We start from the raw sequence: 18,452 nt of genomic DNA, 5'->3' as shown, positions 1-18,452 counted from the left end.
ATGTTATAATCAATAATCTGTTGAGACCACCAGCTCATCAACTAATACTCACTTGCAGCATTGCTTTTTAATGTTTCGCCCTCCAAATTTAGGCTTGTCGAGACAGTTGGTGCAGACCCCACAGTCTTCTGGAACTTGGCATCCTGAGCACTGACCACAGCGTCGCGACCGACGACCCTTCTTGGGAGGAGCTTCTTGAACAGCCTTTTGCCGTGTCTCACGTGGCTTTAAGGGAGGGGACTGAGGCTCTGCCTCCTCGGAGCCTGCTACTGATGACTTGTCTGGAAGAAGAGATAGACCATGAATAGATTTCATCATAAATAATACATAAGAATAAGTACAGTTTGTCATTATTTTATTTGACAATAAAGAAGATATTGGATAACTCCCACATCCTCACATGTCATATAGCAGCTAACATGACAGGAATGGGGAAGCCAAACTCTGCTTTATCCTTCATCACTACACTGTGTCCTTGTGCACTCCTTGATGACTGGATTTCTCTGCTCTTGTGATTAGTCTGTCATTACTGCATCCTGCAGAACCTTTCCTGGGCTTGCACAGATTTTGTGTCGTAAACATCAAGCAATCAACCCAGGCTATTCTGCAAGTCAATCACAGTTCTTTACATTGAATTTGGTAAAGACATTAACCTTCCATTACATATAATTCAAGCTGTGCGAACCAAGTCCCCGCTCGGAATCAGGATGTCTTCATGGTTTTGATATTTCCTGTTTTGCAATCAGCTAAATTGTAAAGTTAAAAGACAAGATCATGTTTGTCTGAATTACCCCTGAGCTAGACTATCTGGCAACACTTTTAAAATGTATTAATGCCTGGCCTGTGATTAATTATTCATTTTCACATGTGCTTGTTGATAAACCTTTACAGCTTTACAGACCTTTACCCAGGTCTTGTGAAATAAGTTCTCACCATCATTCCCCATGGAAGATAGGATCTTCTCTCTCTCCTCCCAAGGCAAGGCACTAAGTGTGGGCATGTCGTCAGGGAACACAGCCCGGTTACGACCAAGAGCCACAGCTGCACGACGACATACATGCTTGATGCGTGGACCGCGGACTGAGGTCTCTGACGAGTCACTCTCTTGACCCTGCTCAGTATTAAACATAAAGAAAGATACAGAATTTGAAGACAATCATATTCATCACAAAAAAAGGAGCCAACATTTTGTTAGATTTTTAGGAAGGTGTATTTTATGTTGTGCATCTTCCACAAAAACTTTTGGTCGCTGACCCAGAAGGACAGAAAGGATAATAAGGGAACATGTAAATGAGGTGGCTTAATTAGGTGGCTGATGCTACGATGAGTTCAACTGAGACAGAGTTTTTTTTTTCTTTCTTGGAATTGTTCAATGAACGCCTTTCAACATCTAATCTTTAGATTAAGAGCAGAAGAACAGAGGAGCTCATCTGTTCAAAACACAACACTTTGAAAAGCACAGCCAGTGCTGCTTTCTGCATAATGTATGAGGCTAACAGAATTCCCCTCGAGTAACCCTCTGTATGGGACTTTCCCGTTATAAAGTTTCACATTGAGTACAAACACAGATTCAGCAAATATTCATAGCATCATGTCAAAGTCGTTTACCACTGGCTACCATGGTTGTCATGATACCAGTCATTTTAAACCTCAATACTTTACTAATTTAGGACAGGGATGCATGCAGGTGGACCTTAGTTTGTATCCATAATGAATCTGGTACCTTCCTGCAGGTTCTGCAGAGTAGTGGGTGAGCTCACTTGTGCATTTAGGAAATACAGTTTGATTATTTTTAAACACTTCTATCTCTCACACTCAAGGTCACTCTTCCATTACTGATCTCGCATGCTGGAGATGCAGCTTTGAATTAAAATCTAATTGTGAATCTCCTTTTCTTTTTAAATAGATTCTATACTTTGTAAGCTACAAATTGTAAATTAAACAGAGATGTCATGGCTTTAAGTAGGTAAACTGAAAAGGCATCTAAATAATTATAATTTTGACATTGATAGTGGTTACATAAAAAAAAAAAAAGTAACAGGTATGCTTTTGTCATAACTTTGAGAGCAAGATCTGACCAGAAAACTGACCTGAACCTTGGTCTGGTCTGCAGGCTTTAGCTTACTCTTCTTGATCTCGAAGAGCTGTGCTTTGGCCTTCTTTAAGAGTCCAACTACCCGCTTGTCTGTCACAGGCTGCTTCTCTGCATGCTCCAACACTGGTCCAAGAGAGGCGACAGGGAGCTGTTGTCTGCCTGGCTGCCCTGGAAGGCTTGCTGTCTGCTGGCTAGGAGCACTTTGTTTCTCCTTCTCCTTTTCCCCATCCTCCACCTCTACCCCTTTCTCTGAGGGTCTACCCTTCTTAGCTAAACGCCCTTTAGCAATGGAAAGGGGAACAGCGGAATGGATTCCGCGCAACTCTGAGGACACGGTATCTGAGACCGTGTCAACGGATGTGGATTTTTTTCTACCTGGAGTCTTTTTTGGAGCAAGAGTTATAAGAGTATCTTCTGAGTCCCTCCCATCCACAGAAAACAGTCCAGAAGGTGCATTTGGGGAGCCATCAGGTGTAGAAACTTTGCTTCTTTTCTCCAACTCCTTTCTCCCCTCCCTCTTATTCTCCTTCTCTTTCTCTCTGTTTTTCTCAGAATCCCTTTCTTTTTCTTTCGGTGCAGATTCCTGGGTAGCTGACAGGCATTTATCCTTACCTCCTTTCCCAGCTCCTCGCCCTGTGTCCTGTGCACTGGAAGGAAAGAGGGGGAAAAGTGGGGAGGAAGAGGAGGATGTAGTTGACAAAGGAGGAGGGTTTCCAGACGCCCCCCTCCTGCTCTCAGTTGTCCCTTGTGAGGACGGAGCCCGGGAAACAGTGGAGAAGGTGCTGAAAGAGGCAGGAGTTAAGGCACTAGTGGCTAGTGGACTTGCAGAAACCCCTGGCAAAGAGCTGGAGTTACTATTGGAGACAGAGCCTGTCAGCACAGACATCTCAGAAGACCCTTTCCTTATGGATATCTGACCTCCTATTTGGCTGCTGCGTCTGGTCATTGAATGGGAAGGAGACCGTGGATTGCCACGTAATGTTACGGAAGCCAGTCTTCTCCTGCGCCGCAGCGCTCTGCTGGAGCTAGAGGAAGTCTGGTGTGGGGAGAGAGAGCCAGGGCTGCTTCCAGAAGATGAATGCAGCGTAACAGACTCGAATATCCGAGAGTGGGCCTCACTGGGTGTAAATCGGGGAGCACGGAGCAAGGGGCTGCGCTTCTGGAGTGTGGCGTCAAAGCGGGACGAAGAGGGATGTTGGTGATGGGTGTGACTGTGAAGAGGGGAAAAAAGACGAGTTCCTGTCCCTGCCCCACCGCCTGGCGCTGGGAAGGAAACTGGAGACGCTCCCCCTGCTCCACCTACACCTTGTGGCATCAGCCCCACATCCTCCGCAGTGAGAGGGGGAGGACGGAAGTTGTCAAATATTGGCTTGCGAATTAGGCCCTCCTTGGCGTATTTAGCTGAGGAAAAGTACTGATGTCCAGGGTGGGACAGGGACGTCCAGCGAAAAGTGGGCTCTCTCAGAATCGAGCGGCTTCGTTTGTCTGACAAGCTGGATAGAACCGAAGGTCCAGCGAGGAACTGATGAGACATCCAGGGTGACTGAGCGTGGTGTTCACTGATGGCAGCTGCATTGGAGGAAGCTGACTGTAGAGGCTGTGGAGGGGAGAGGAGCGGTGGAGGTGGAGGTGAAGAAGAGGAGGAGGCTGTCGATGAAGCTTGCTGGGAATTTACAAGTGCAGAGGAGGACAACAGCACTCCTGTTGGCGGGCTAATGATCGGCTTCTTAGCCCCTGCGGTTTCTCTAACCCTCTGATTTCCCCGGCCGACACCCTGTCCTCTGCGGCCACGCGAACTCAATTCTGCCAACACATGCTCTTGCTCTGGCTCAGAAGGAGGCGTAGGAGGCCGTGAGCTGTGTAACAGGTTGGCCTCCCTCTCTCCCTGTGAGGATGGAGAGTGATCCTCAGGCTCTGACAAAGCCTGCGTGGCCTCTGAAGCCTGGGAGTCGCATGATGAGTCATCCAAGCTGGGGCTGCTGGACCTGGAAGACTCTGCAGAGGAGAGCTGGGAGGAGTGCTGGGACACAGCGCTTGAGCCACAAGATGCCGCGCTGCTGCTAAATCGCCCATTGGCGTTAGCATTGTTTGTGCTGCTGTTGAGCAGATTTGCAGCTGTTGATGGAGCACTGGGAGTTGGGGCAGGAGGTGGAGGAGGGGGGAGGGAGTCTACAGGAGCAGTGGTGCCAGTGTTAGTAACAGCGGGTGTAGAGGAGGCCAGTACAGGGGCAGGGGAAGAAGAGGTGGTGGATGTGGGTTGGGTAGGTGTGGACACAGAGGAGGGGGTTGGTTCTAACCGTGCTATCTTCATATGGGGTGTAGGAGTTCCAAAGCTGCCCTCGTCTTCAATGAAGCGTTTGGGGGTTTTGATGATGCGAAGGGAGACAGTGCTTACGACTGGCATGATGAACTGCCTAATGTTCTTTAGTTGGGTCTTCCTGATGCCAGCCTCAACAGTTCCTGACCCACTCCCTACAATGGCTTCAGCCTCCTTCTCCAGCCGCTTCTGCGCTCCTTTCTTTGCACGCTGCAGCAACTGTTTAGCGATGGTTGCATGTTTGGATGAGGGGACAATTCTGACAGGCTTTCTATGGCGAGGGCTTTTTCGAAGGCCAACTGTTCTGCCAGACTTGGAGGGGGACGGGGAAGCAGGTGGATTGGCAGAGTCCTGGTCCTCAGAACCATCTACATTCCTCAGCATGGGCTGGGGAGTGTGTGGTTCTGTGCCTCTATCCCCCCCTCTGGCCCTATAGACCTTATGTTTCCCATCCCCACATTCAATGGAGGAGGAGAGCTGTGCAGCAGCAGCTGCTGCCGCCTCAGCTTTGAGACGTTCGGCTGAGGGAGGTCGCCCACGTCTGCGGCGGGGTACACCAGGCAATGTCTTGAGCCGTGACTTGAGAGGGGCCAGTTTAGTCACTCTTAGCCTTTTCAAGTTGGTAACTTTGGATTCACCCCGCCCACCTTTGGGAAGCTTTGCATCAGTGTTGTGTGGCTGAGCAGAGCCTGGGGCCGTCCTCTTGACACCCTTTCTGTCATTGTCCTCCTCTGTGTCCATGCCCAGCTCCGACCCAGCCAGTCTATTACTCTCCCCTGCTGCATGGTTGCCTGTAGTCCAAGTCTTTTTGCTACTTGAGGACGGGGGTCGGCCTCTTCTCTTTTCTCTGGTGCCAGGTGGCCTCCCAGGCAGCCTTTTCACCTTCTCAGCTGGCCTTTCAGGACCCTCAGGTTTGGCCTGTGTGGGGGAAGGAATGGAGGAAGGGGAAGGTAGACATGCAGCAGCTTTCTGGGTAGTGAAGGCTCTTGGGGGACGGCCTCTGGGTTTCTTCTCCTGCAGTGGTGGACCTATAGATAAAACCAGATAACAAAACAGAGGACCTTTAGTAAGCATGGACGATTTAGATATTTACAATTCAAGACTTTAAGACCAAAGTAAAGTGGAAAGTCATTTTAAAGACACTTTACCTGAAGAGGTTGTTGAAGGGCTCTGTATTCTTTTCTGCTCAGTAACTGTTCTAAATCCTCTAAATGCTTCGTCCTACAAACAAAAAGAGAACACTAATAAACCTTTTGTGACTACACAATTGCAAATTACATTACAACTGTAATGCTAACATACAGTGAAGAGGCAATGGCTGGTTAAAAGGTGAAATTTACAGCATCCATCGTGGTACATAATTGTCAGTTGGCCTAGATGTGCAACACTTGAGTCATTTTTGAAGTCAGACTCAGATGAAGGCCGAGGCTTCAAGGCTATAATGATGTCCTCAATCTCACTTTCGCCTGTCAGCTTACTCTGATGCTCTCATGTTTCTCTAGTTTTTGGGATAAACACGGCTGCAGTTGGAGAAGGTTCAAACCACAACAGGCAATTTGCATTGCAGACAACCAAATCTTAGGAGGATGACTAACACATTGCCAAAATGCTAAAGTTATTGGTCATACATCAGCTGGAAAGATGGAGCAAAGACAACACAAGAGAAAAAGAGGTCTACAGTCTATTACCAAGTGAGCAGCCATGTGAGGCTATAATGCTCATTATGAACAAGCAGACATCTTTCAAACAGTCTCAGCTTAACTCAAAAAGACATTTAGGGACTTTTGCACATTTGATCATATTTTCCATGTTGCACAGATTTCGTTCCTTAGTTCTTCAAAAATAAGAAAATGTTTTGCGTGTAAACTACGTAAAAATAAAACCCATTACAAATCATTCTCTATGCAACAGAGGGGCATTTACTAAATGTATCAAAATACATACTATAGGGTTCATAGTACAGTACATAGGAGAATGCTGATATAAATGACAGTGATATACTTTGAAGATTTATGCTTTATAAGATAAGTTCAAAAACCCTATAAAGCAGAGACGAAACACCACCAGGTAACTCTGCCACTTTTACCTTGTGGGTGAAGTGTATCTTTCATTACACCCCCTCACAGCATTAGACTCTTAGCTGTGAACTTTGCTGTATTTACTTCCTTCCTTTTGCCATGCACCTTAACAGCCTCTGCTTTATCTGGTCTCATGCACTACATCACTTTATTCTATCCATTTTATATCAGTATTCATACAGGTCTGGTTACTTTATTCCTGTTGTATCTTATTCATCATTGCACTACGGTCACTTTATTTATCTCATATTTACCTTTACAGTTATATTGTTAGTTCTGTTGATCCACTATTCACCATGCACCTTATAACTTATCATTTAGTATTTGCCTACTTGCACATAGCGCTGTATATTTATTTCTTGTTTACTGCACATAGTTCTGTTTACATCTGGTCACTACTGCACATAGTTCTGTTTACATCTGATAGTCCGATCACTGCCCACTTATATCTACTCTTTTATATTTTGTTTTTTAAGTTAAGTTCAAGCTTTAAGTTGTATTTAAATTGACACTTTATATTTAGGTTAAAATGTTGCGTCTACTTGCACTGTTGTTAATTTACTGCTGTGTGTGCCTTTCAATTGCCCCCCGGGGACAAATAAAGTTTTTTGAATTGAATTTACTGAACAGCTGTTGAATAAAAGTGTGTCTTCTATAAAAGAGAAACAAATGTGGAACCAAGGGGCAATAAAAATAACAGCGAAAATAAACTCAAGTTATCCTCAAAAGAAACTGCTGACAATGTACGTCAAATTAATGTCAGTGTTTCCCTTGCCATTATATTAGGGGGGCGCCCCCCAAATGTTAGTTGCAGCTCAGCTAGCAGCCCACTCACTAAGAACATCCAAAACAGAAGTTACTGATTTTTTTGAACTCACATTTCTTTCATTAGTGAGATTACAGGTAAAACCACCAGGTCTGTATTTTTGAAGAGGAGAGACCTCTGCTAATTATTTGGCTTTTGGAGAAAAAAAAAATCTTGTTAACATTGAACACAGGGGGAATCCATACAAAAATCGACCTACACTACTAGAAACGAGATGACTCAATGGAAATAGCAGCTCAGCTCACAGCCCCCCAGGACCTCATGTGTCAGCCAAAGAGACAGCATTTTGTAAAGCAAGCCTCTTCATTCTGTGTTTTACTGCTTTTAATGATCTTTACTTAAGGAAAGGGAGAATCAATTCTAATATTTTGTAACAGAAAAACTTAGGAGCATGGTTATGAACATTATTCTTAAGGCCTGTGTCAGCATCACACAACTTCCCCTTAATATATAAAAAAAAACATTTAATACTTTTACTAGTACTGCTCAGCAAGATAATACACTTCAATTTCAACAAGAACGAAAAAGATTTTCAGAGGGACATAGATGGCCAGTTAGGTCGCCCCCTGGAGGCTAGCCTCAAAGCTGGCGGCCCGTTAGCACTTAGCAGGCTTCCCTGCATGCCTTTCCCCACTCTATCCTTAGTTTCCTACTCTATCCCCTTACCTGTCCATTAAAAGCAAGAAGCCCAAAATCAAATGTTAAAAAAAGAAAATCCAGGTTCATACAATGTGTCAAACCTAACCTTGCAGATTTACAGTTTTTTTTCTTAACCACCATTTATCCAACCCAAGGTGAGCAAATATATTTGGACCTGTTATTCTATCTTTTACTCAATTTCATGTATGTAACTTTAAATGTTAGAGCGGAGTAAAAAAAAAATGTTAATCAGTGAATTGCAATGTATTTTTCCCAATTCAATATCGATTCAGAAAATTCTGAAATCAATTAATTCTGTGGGTGCCGCCATGCTGTGATCTGTGTTGTACAGAGGCCCCATTGACTAAACAACGTCAGTGAAATTTTTCTAAACCAATAATGCATTATTATTATTATTATTATTGTTATTATTATTATTCAAATCGAATTGTGACCCAAAGAATCAAAATGTAATTAAATTGTGAGGTTCTTGACAATACCCAGCCCTAATACTAATAAAATGTAGTGCATCGTGCCTCAGTAAAGCCTTAAGATGTGCATTAGAGAAATCACTTCAGTATAAATAACATCTTCAGTATCCTCTCTTTGTGGCTCTACTCCTTCCAATCAGAGTGTGTTTAAGAGTGGAGGTGAGTATGTCATTTCATCATGTTTATTTATAGCAGCGTGTGGGGATGCAGTCAAGATCTTGTTGGCCCAGTTTGTAAAGCAGCTGCTATCCAAGTGTAGTCCATGCAATTGTGTGCACATGGCCACATGGAGCTGATCTGCACCACTTAAGAGTTAAAAGGGACCTGTTTATCTTTACTATCTTGCCTTACAATGTTACAATGCTGGTTGAATATTTAAACATATGTAAATAAAAAAATGTTTAATTCACTGTTATCCCTTCCATTGACTTGTCACTAATATCTTTATACGGTCTTTTGGCCAACTCTTTTGGCTCTCGGGTGTTGCCATTGCCTAGGACTTTTTTTTCTAAAAATGTATATAGCATGCAGCTCCCTTATTATCAACATCATTTACAACTCAGTTGTCAATAAATGAGTGCTGATGGGATCAAGGATTAGCTCACAGCTGCTTCTTTTGCGCTCCACACAAATTGTTTCCCTGTATTCATTCAAATCCTGCTGAAAAGCTAGTGGACAGGACTAGCAGACTCTGATGTCGCTTTGGATAAAAGTGTCTGCTAAATGAATTGTAGAATACAAAGAGTTCTTCCAGTATAAGAATTATAACATAGGTAGAATACAAGAAAAATACAAACGATATCAATAGTTATTTTGATTCCAGGCAACAAAAGTCCTAGGCACCCAATATTCAGTAATTAAAAAAAAAATAACATAGTTGCAAATTACTTCTTCACATAGTCTAAATTGAACAAATGTGTGCAGTGCATCTTTCCCTCGCAGCAGCTTTGGGTGAAGAATATGACTGAAGAACTGTAGTTTCTTTTGTGATGCTTCAGCACTTTTCGATGCTGTGGTATCGATCGTTGAAATAACAGAGATTGAATATTTGTACAACATGATATTAAAAAGTAGTTAAGTATAGACGATTCTGACAACCTCACAAACCAGAATGCTTGCTGCCCTAACAGTTATGCCACATGCCTTCAGACTCAAAAAAGATAACTATATGTTCTCATCAGCTCCCGGCACAGGAGTTCAAGGATACCCCCATCCATCAGCTCTGTCCGCTCTGAGCGGGAAAACCCTCTGAAGTTTTTTTGGGTTTGCTCTTTATTTCAGTAAATGCTTTTAATCGGTTGAGAGAAAGGTTTCTGAAGAAGTGCCCAACAACATCCGGTACAGTTGAAATGTGGAACAAAAGATCTATTAGTGTAGGTTGATATTACCCTGAACCTACAGGCTCTGAATGCACTTCTTCATCAGATGGAAGTTGCTTCACACATTTGTTTTACAGGTAAATTAAACAGAACTTGAGGGGTGAAGCTGGTTATGTTTTGTTGACTATACAAAACATAACCACACATGTGAAGGATTCTGTCCCGGGATGTGGGACCTGCAAAGACACCCCATCAAAAGGATAATGTTTATAGTCCAATAAGGAAGGAGGAATAACCTTTGATGATGGAGGTGGGGAAAAAAAGACGTTGTAAATTCATGAATAATATTTGGTTGTAAAAATGAAAGGTGATAACTACTCTCTAAATGTGTTGAAAAACGACACAGTGCAATCTTAAGGAAAATAAAAACACAAAATGTGTGCTACAAAACAGACACACTCATCTGTTCTACATATAAACAGACAACAATAACAGACCGTCTGTACTGCTGTTTATCCTGGCAGGCAATACTAATTTGAGCATCCTTCAGCCCTCACGTCTTTGCACTGCATACGCTTTCTCCATTCATTCACTCACTCTCCCTTATAGTCATCATACCAGCATCCTCTTCTCTCTGAGCAAGATGCTGCTCCTGGTTGGTGTTGTTGCTGAGCTAAAGGGGGGGCGGAGTACCAACGGACAGCTCTGACTCGCTGTTGTAGTGTGAGTAACAGTCAATGACATCACAACATGCTTTCCTGGAGGCAAGTGCACAGAGGGGGCCGCACAGTTTCATGTTCATGCACACTCATACATGTGCAAGTGTACCTCCTGACCGTAAGCCACACATACGAACACACACACACACGTTTAGAGATCAATAAAAAAATAAAAACATACCCCCTCCTCAAAGGATGTAAACAAGTAGAACATTGGAGTGAGGATGCGGGGGAGGGGAGCATAGCCCAGGCAGCCAAGCAAACAAGGGTGAGGGAAGAAGGAGGGCTGTGGGAGGAGGGTGAAGAGGAGAGAAAAAAGGACACAGCATCTTGACCTCACGCACCATCAAGAACAGAGGGAGCACAGTTGTCTCTGGGGAGCATTGAGGATGAAAGGGGTTTGTTTTTTTAACATGCCCGTGCAGACGCTTGCACAATCCCAATCTAAACAGGCACATATGACAAGCCCCCCCCCCCCCTCCTTTTTTTTAGCCCCATATTCCCGTTCACTGCTATGCTACCAAACACATTTTCAGTCACTCACTCATTGCTCACTCACTTCCTGCCCACAGAGCAGCGTGTGAAGCACAAGGCTCTCCATGAGCTCAGTAGTAGGGCAGGCACAAGAAAGTAACTACACGATGTAAACAAACACTGTAGTAGGTTAGAAAGGTAGGGTTGTATTACAACCTGCAGGGGACACAGAGGTTACTGCTAACTTTCTATTTCATCTCTTCCGTTTAAGAGAGCACAAAAAATCTTTTTGAACAACTGTTTGCCGTCACTCTCACCGTGATAACACGAGCAGTTTCGCTTCCTGCTGTTCTGTCACATCTTATCTAAACTGATCAGTGCAGGAATGGTTTGATATGAAACACCTCGTGATGATGACAGAAAGAAACTGATATTATTCATTTCTAAAGCAACATTTTGGTTTTCAGGAGTCACAAGGGACTTTCCCCGCGAGTTACAGGACGGATGTGAATTTGGTTTGAGGTATCATTTTGACTCAAATGTTGCACCCTAAGATAACTGATGGGACTTGTTCTGTCTTTAAAAACAGCATTTACACCACAATAGACACTGTGACTGCACCCTTACAAAGAACGCACATTTCAAATGTTTTAAATTCAAAGATCAACTTTCCAAGCCCAACTTGGTAAAAATGTAAATATGATAGCATCACTAGCCTGGTAATAGCTGCAACATATAAGATCCTTTTTGACATAAAAGTACAGATAGAAATAAGCTTAGCATCAAGCCAGATGTTAACACATTTAAAATGCGAAAATATTATTACCAGGAGGGAGATATGAATTGAATCAGGCTGAGGCATAAGTATGTTTTCAGGTACCAAATAGGCAGTTGGATTATAGAGAACATCTCATAAGAATCATTTCTCTCCATTAGTCTGAAAACAAAATTTTCTTGACACATTTCAGGAAGCTTTTCTCTTAGATTTACTGTGCAGACACGAGTGCCTCATCCCTTCCTGGAATGTAAATTAGTGATGGTTCATCCTCCCATAGACCGCCTCTGATGACACATCCATTAAAAAAAAAAAAAAAAAGCCACAGAGAAATCTGAACAACTACTAATAACAGTACACAGTGACATTAATGACTGATATGAAAAGACATATAAGTCAAAGGTCCAGACTTATTTGCTGACTGGAAAATAGTTTCCGCCACTTGAGTGAATTACACAGCAATTCCCCTTTGTGACCCCTGTCAGCCCCAAGCAAAAGGTGGACATTTGTTTTTTCAAGTGTCCCAACACTTAATGCAACTGTTTCACATTTGCTTGACAGCACAGAGAGAGACCAAAACAAACACTCTCCAGGGTGAGATGCCTTCTCTTCCTACACCTACACTGAAGGCGAGGAAGACAGGCAATGGACAAAGACAAACAAGAGTCATTGGCACGTGTGAGAGGTGTCTCCCTCACACTCTCAAACACTCACCAACTCACACACACTCACTCACTCACTCACTCACACAAACAGCCTGGAAGGAACCAAAAGACACACACCCCCCTCCTACCCAACCAAGCAGTCAGAAAGAATTGAGGATTTAATCAAAATAAAGACAAAGAAGACACGCCTACTCCTGAGTGCAATAGGGGGCATAAAGTCTAAAGGACACACCTAACCAAACTACCACCACACAAACACAAACACACACACACACACACACACACACACACACACACACAGTAAAAAAAGACAACACAATTGCCGCCTTTCTCCCAATCAAGCAACTCCAAGAGCATTCTGCTCTAGTAGAATAAAGCCATGGATGGGAGGGTCTGTGACTAATTCTCCTCCCACTGTTGTCCCGTTGGGAGGAAGGAGGGGATCACCCTGCACCCTTTGATATCCCTGCCTGTGCTCTTTCAGCCGCCCGCACTTTGTGAGAGCCAGAATAAAAGCAGACACAAAGCTTCCTGCTCCAATCCACACGCTGTCTCGGGGATGGGTAAGCTGGAGGGGGTGTGTTCCTTCCATTTAAAAAGGCCAAACACCTGCTGGACTGGAGCCCCTTCTGCTAAAATCAGTGAGGCAAAGAGACATTTGGGTTGATACATCTATTCAGCTGCACTTTTGTAAGAGTGATTAAACATTGGTAATGATATGTGAGTGGGAAGGATGTAGACAAAGATAAAAGAAGATAAGATAAAATGGACTGAGAACAAAATTAAAAAATTATGTGACTTCTGTTTAGGCAGACAGTGGAGGGGATAAGGTCACACATTTACAAAAAAGTCAACATTGACTGCACCCGGCACCAAAACAAGCATTGGCAATTTGGCTGGATCAAGAAAATGAATTCCCCAGACACACAATAGGTAACAAATGCCTTCATTTGGCTAGCAACGGCCAACAAGCACCCTTTTGAGCCATCCCAATAGGCTTAGTAATCCATTCCAAAGTGGCAGCTGTCACAAGAAAAGTTGCTCTGCCTCTCAGACGTGGTTGTGTGCGTCTGAAGTGGATATGGGTCTTTCTGCCTGTAAAGAGGAAGGAGGGGTGGCCAAGTGTCCGGCTGGCGCTCTGTTCAGGGTTGCCCCGTGAGCTCAGCAGGCTGCAGTCAGCTTGAACAATCCTACCCTGCTCTGGCCAGACGGGCACTATGCTGCTTCTCAATGAAATCCCCATGCTGGGTCCACAACTTCAGGTTCAATGGGGATTTTAAAGGTCGCAGGCAGTCTTAACACAACCCATATACTGCTCATTCACTTAAGACTGGCCCCCTTCTTACGACAAGAGACTTCTGCCTATAAGGACAATGTTTCCAAATATATGTTTGTATTCATCCAATTCATTTTTAATAGAGAATAAAGAAAATCCCTAAACCCCATCTGTTACCTTCATAAATATAAATTTTACGAGGAAACACATCCCAAAAACTGTTGTGCACTCACCCATTGTCTTAAAAAAAACAGGTGGAAGAGACTTGAGAGACATCTATACATAAAGGAATATTTCAAGTATTTTTGTGTGCCTAAAACATCTTTAAGCATGAATTGAAAGCAAATAAGAACTAACTAAATCAACCAGCTTTGGTTGTATTTACAGTATAACCTAAGTCTGACTGCAAATACCCAAAATACTATAATACTGACTAATATTTGTTTGTTTATCTTGTTCTTGTTGGGGGGAGAAATAAAAACACACATTCTGTATGTACATTACTAAGTGGAAATTTATGTAAAAGCAATAAAGAAAGTTAAAAAAAAAATACTGACTAATATTTGTTTGTATGTATTTGTTTGTTTATCTTGTTCTTGTTGGGGGGGAAGAAAAAAAACACACATTCTGTATGGACATTACTAAGTGGAAATTTATGTAAAAGCAATAAAGAAAGTTTAAAAAAGAAAATACTGACTAATATTGTCACTCTTTCTTTAAAAATTGGGTTTAGAAATAAATAAATCAAGTAAATGATTATTACAGAGTAGCATAAATATATAGTTTAATATTCTACAAAGTCTGACAAAGAAATAAATCAAATCAAGTAAATTATTATTATAGAGTATCATAAATATAAAATTTTAATATTCTACAAAGTCTGACAAACTAAATTATCGTTGAGAAGTATTTCTGCAAGAAAAAAAATCCAAGCATGTTTTAATTCATTGTAATAAAAAAATATACATATTAGGCGAAATGCCTAACTATGTGTATGAAAATACTTCAACCAAATAAGCATCCGGTGTTTTGTGAGACTGGGATCACTGGATCTGTCGGTAAACATCCTCACACAGTTTTACTCCCACTGCAATGAACGCATGCTGCTCATCATGAAGGAGGAAGATGGTAGTTCGCTAAGACGAACACACCCCCACATCACACGGTCCGTCAAGAAGGGGCTCGTTGTTATTGTAGCCAGCCCTGCATGCATATACTGTCACTAGCAGGGTCTAGTTTCTCTGTTCAATTCAGACACCGCGTCTTACAGATATACTTTTATCGGCACTTTCAACACAGACTGGAGTGATTTTTAAGAGAGTTGATGTGTCTCAAGACTTCATCCGGGTGTGTTATAACCCCGCTATTATTGTGGTACTATCTACGTACTGGCTGTGTAGAGAGAAGGGGAAAACATGTCCACCTCCCATTTTCCTATGCATCAGCAATAGCCCCCGATGGCTAGCGTGGCGTAGTGCGTAGCATGGTAGCTGCACTAGCTTAACACTTGGGAGCAGCAAAATGGGGAAATGGTTTTTTTTAGTTTTGTGTACTTTAGCTGCGATTATTTAAGCCGCTACGGCGGCGTGCGATATCCGGATGCAAAGCGACCACCTCCGGAACAAAACACGCCAACTTTAACATGAATTACGGGCAGCAGTATTGTTGGTGTAGTTGTAGCTGTGAGAGGGCAGGTAGCTAGCCTAGCGAGCTAACCAATCAGCTAAACCTCGTTTGGAGAGGGGGGGTTTTTTGACATGTTGTAAACACCAAGCTAATAAACACATAATACCTTATATACACCTGGAGATAGGTGAAGAGGCAAACAGACACACAGCGAAGTTACAAACCACAATTATGTACTCTCGCCTCCTCCCAAGTTAAACACCTTGTTTTCAAACATATAACAAGCTACCTTGAAGGTCTTCTGCTATTACAACACGAAGGATCCTGATGATAAAACACATGATGTTTTAATCCTCCCCAAACAGCAAGGAAAAATAATGTTTAAGCTGTAATAGTGCGATAACTTTTACGGTGTTGTGCATGAATTTGAAGGCACCATGAATGCTCCACGCCATGCTAATGTCACATAACTACACAGTATGAAGTGTTTGTTAGTACCTGCACGTCTGCTGTGTGTTCAGTGTTTAATATACTGTAATAAGCAACATAATAGGAATGTTTTGCTTTGGGTTTTTTTGGTCAAAATAGCAGACTTAGGCTAGCACTAGTTCAGTAGATTTAAGGTTAGCATCTGGTCACTCCGCTGAGGTAAAAGAAAACTTTCTTTTCAGCAGGACTATTCAGACCATTTTTGGTGTTTGCAGTGTTTATAACTCATGTTGCAAAGCTTTACTGGAGAGTTTAAGGCCACACAACCCAACTCAAAGTTAACTGAGCATCCTTTGAAATGACAAGTTTGCTCACAACACTTGAACGTCAGGAGGAAAAGATGGGTCAACATTTTTTGGGCTCAGAGTATCCTCTCTTATCTGTTCAGCAGGAATGTGAGTAAAAAAAAAAGGAAAAGGCTCTCTGAGTGAACCGTGCAAGCTTGTCCCACTGATGCTCCTGTCCTGTGCTTACCTCCCCGCTGCTCGAGTCACTCGATTCACCCAAAACATCCCGAAATTTCTGCAGGTTGCTCCCGATAACCGAGGAGACCTGTAATGCAGCATCAAACCCGGGTCCGAGCCCAGCAGCGTTAGGGAGGGCTCCGGAGACGTTCTGCAGAGAGGCAGTAACCCGGATTCGGCCCGCTCTCCTCCCGGTACCGGAGTTGCTGCTCCCTCCGGGCCGAGCGGGGAACCGCCACCGACAGCTGTGCGCCATTTTACACTCTCTGCCTGTCTGCCCTGCGATCAGAGATACCTCGGTGGGCGGAACCCTAACCCAGCACTCCACATAAACAACCTCTACAACAGAGCAGCGCTCTCACTGGCCGACACACAGCTATGCATGTTGCGGGGCGGAATTGAAGAAACCCCGACAATGCATTTTTCTCAGCGGTCCTATTCAGACTGTGCATGGCTGAATCCAAATCAGGTTCAGGGGCTTTACCCGGGAAAGGAGCCTCGCACTTGAATCACGAGAAAGCACAAGACCGTTAGCTCTTCAGTGTGGTTTCTTAAAAGTCTTAAAAGAAAACAAGTGTTGTGAAAGAAAAACTAAAACATGTCACTGTGTTGTAAAAGTCACCTGCGTGTGCATAGAGGCAGGGCTTTGTTGTGAGTTGTACTTCTCAAGAAAGAGTGTCCCACTTCTGCAGTGTTGCTTTCACTATCACATGTTTTACTAACTTTTTACAAGTTCAAATGTATTTTTTTTTTTAAATTGTGAAAATTCATGAAAAATAAGTATATATTCTTTACTCTGGAGAATGGCCACCTCCAGGCAATTGTCTGCAAACATTACAAACCTTGGGTAAGCTGGCCTCATGCTTCACCAGACTGTAAATATGAAGTGCTTCACTGATACAAGTGAGACATACCACACAGCATCAAAATTCCTTATAAGAAGCATATTAATTACTTTTGATACCCACAGTATTGATAGTCCCAAAAATGTACTTGTTCTTTTTAGAATCAATTAGATTGATGTAATACGTCATGTTTAGGCTATTTCTTCCTCTCAGTTCAACATTTTACACTTTTTAATTTCACAGAAACTTCCAAATGAAGAATTTCAGTAGGCTACTCACTCTCCTATGTGATATGACCACCTGAAAACGCTTCAGACAATTTTTTGTGTCTACAATGCCTTTATTTGCATGCACACAGCATGCTCGTTTGTTACCTTTTACGAAGATGTTGTCCTTGCCAATGCAATGTCCAAAGTACAGCACACAAATTAAATAGGTAGTTTAAGAAACTGTACTTGTTTTACTCTTTTAGATTAAAAAAAAAATCACAATTTATTAAACAAAATCTAAAGTAGATTAATCAAGGTACAAATGACAACAAAGTCCCAGGCAAGTATATTATGCACTTTAAATGTAAACTTAAGTTTGATTAAATGTCATATGCACAGTAGTAAAAGTCATAGTCATATTCAGGCCAACCAAAGTAGTTACTTAATGGTCCCATATTATCCTCCTTAATAAGTTTAAATAAGTCTCAGAGCTCCCAAAAACATGTCTGTGAAGTTTCTTGTTATAAATCCACTCTGATCCTATATTGTATCATGTCTATAAACCCCTCTATTTCAGATGTCTGTGTTTTTCTGTCTGTAGCTTTAAATGCAAATGAGCTGTGTTTTGCCACGAGCTTCTGGAAGGGGATGTGGCTCTGGCTTTCCCACTCCATGCCCTATTGTTTACGGTGAGAAGGCGGACTCAGAGGGCAGAATTAACACCTATCTGTGGGAGTGTCACCCACCTGGGGGAGGGGTTAAGTTACTGCCCTTTGTGATGTCACAAAGGGAAAATCTCCAAACGTCTTGTTTGAGCAAATCTTTTCTGAACAGTGGAACAGGTAAAAGACAGAGAGGATGGACTTGTCTGATAACTGGGGGGGGGGGGTCTAGACAGACAAGGGACACATATTAGTGGTCGAAAAGTGGTGAAGTTTATTTTTCAAAATATATAACCTTTTATGTACAAGGAATGGTTCAGTGGCAGAAACAAGAACTGCTCTTTTTTGACTTTGCCAAGTGCAGATAAAGATTGCACAATCCAAAAACAAACGCGCAGTTCCTATCTTAAGCAGGATTTTCTTTACATTTATAATTATTAAGGTAATTAAGATTAGGATGCAAACTAGATCTTAGATCCAGTA

At 42.6% G+C, this 18,452-nt stretch overlaps 1 protein-coding gene across 3 annotated transcripts in view; it reads right to left on the bottom strand.

Annotated features, from left to right (window-relative positions):
* kmt2a (lysine (K)-specific methyltransferase 2A) overlaps window positions 1–16,509 on the bottom strand; it is a 40,669-nt gene extending 24,160 nt beyond the window's left edge. For all 3 annotated transcript variants that reach the window (XM_061046536.1, XM_061046534.1, XM_061046535.1), the window contains exons 1-5: window positions 16,264–16,509; window positions 5,561–5,633; window positions 2,091–5,440; window positions 934–1,111; window positions 53–281 (exon numbers count right to left, since the gene is read on the bottom strand). In XM_061046536.1, the coding sequence (XP_060902519.1) occupies window positions 53–281; window positions 934–1,111; window positions 2,091–5,440; window positions 5,561–5,633; window positions 16,264–16,509 (4,076 nt within the window). The remainder of the gene's footprint in view (window positions 1–52; window positions 282–933; window positions 1,112–2,090; window positions 5,441–5,560; window positions 5,634–16,263) is intronic.
* Window positions 16,510–18,452: the final 1,943 nt, after the last annotated feature.

The sequence above is a fragment of the Labrus mixtus genome, chromosome 9 (genome assembly GCF_963584025.1).
Source record: "Labrus mixtus chromosome 9, fLabMix1.1, whole genome shotgun sequence".
In the NCBI taxonomy this organism is placed as follows: domain Eukaryota; kingdom Metazoa; phylum Chordata; class Actinopteri; order Labriformes; family Labridae; genus Labrus; species Labrus mixtus.
This window is presented reverse-complemented; position numbering and strand designations above follow the sequence as displayed.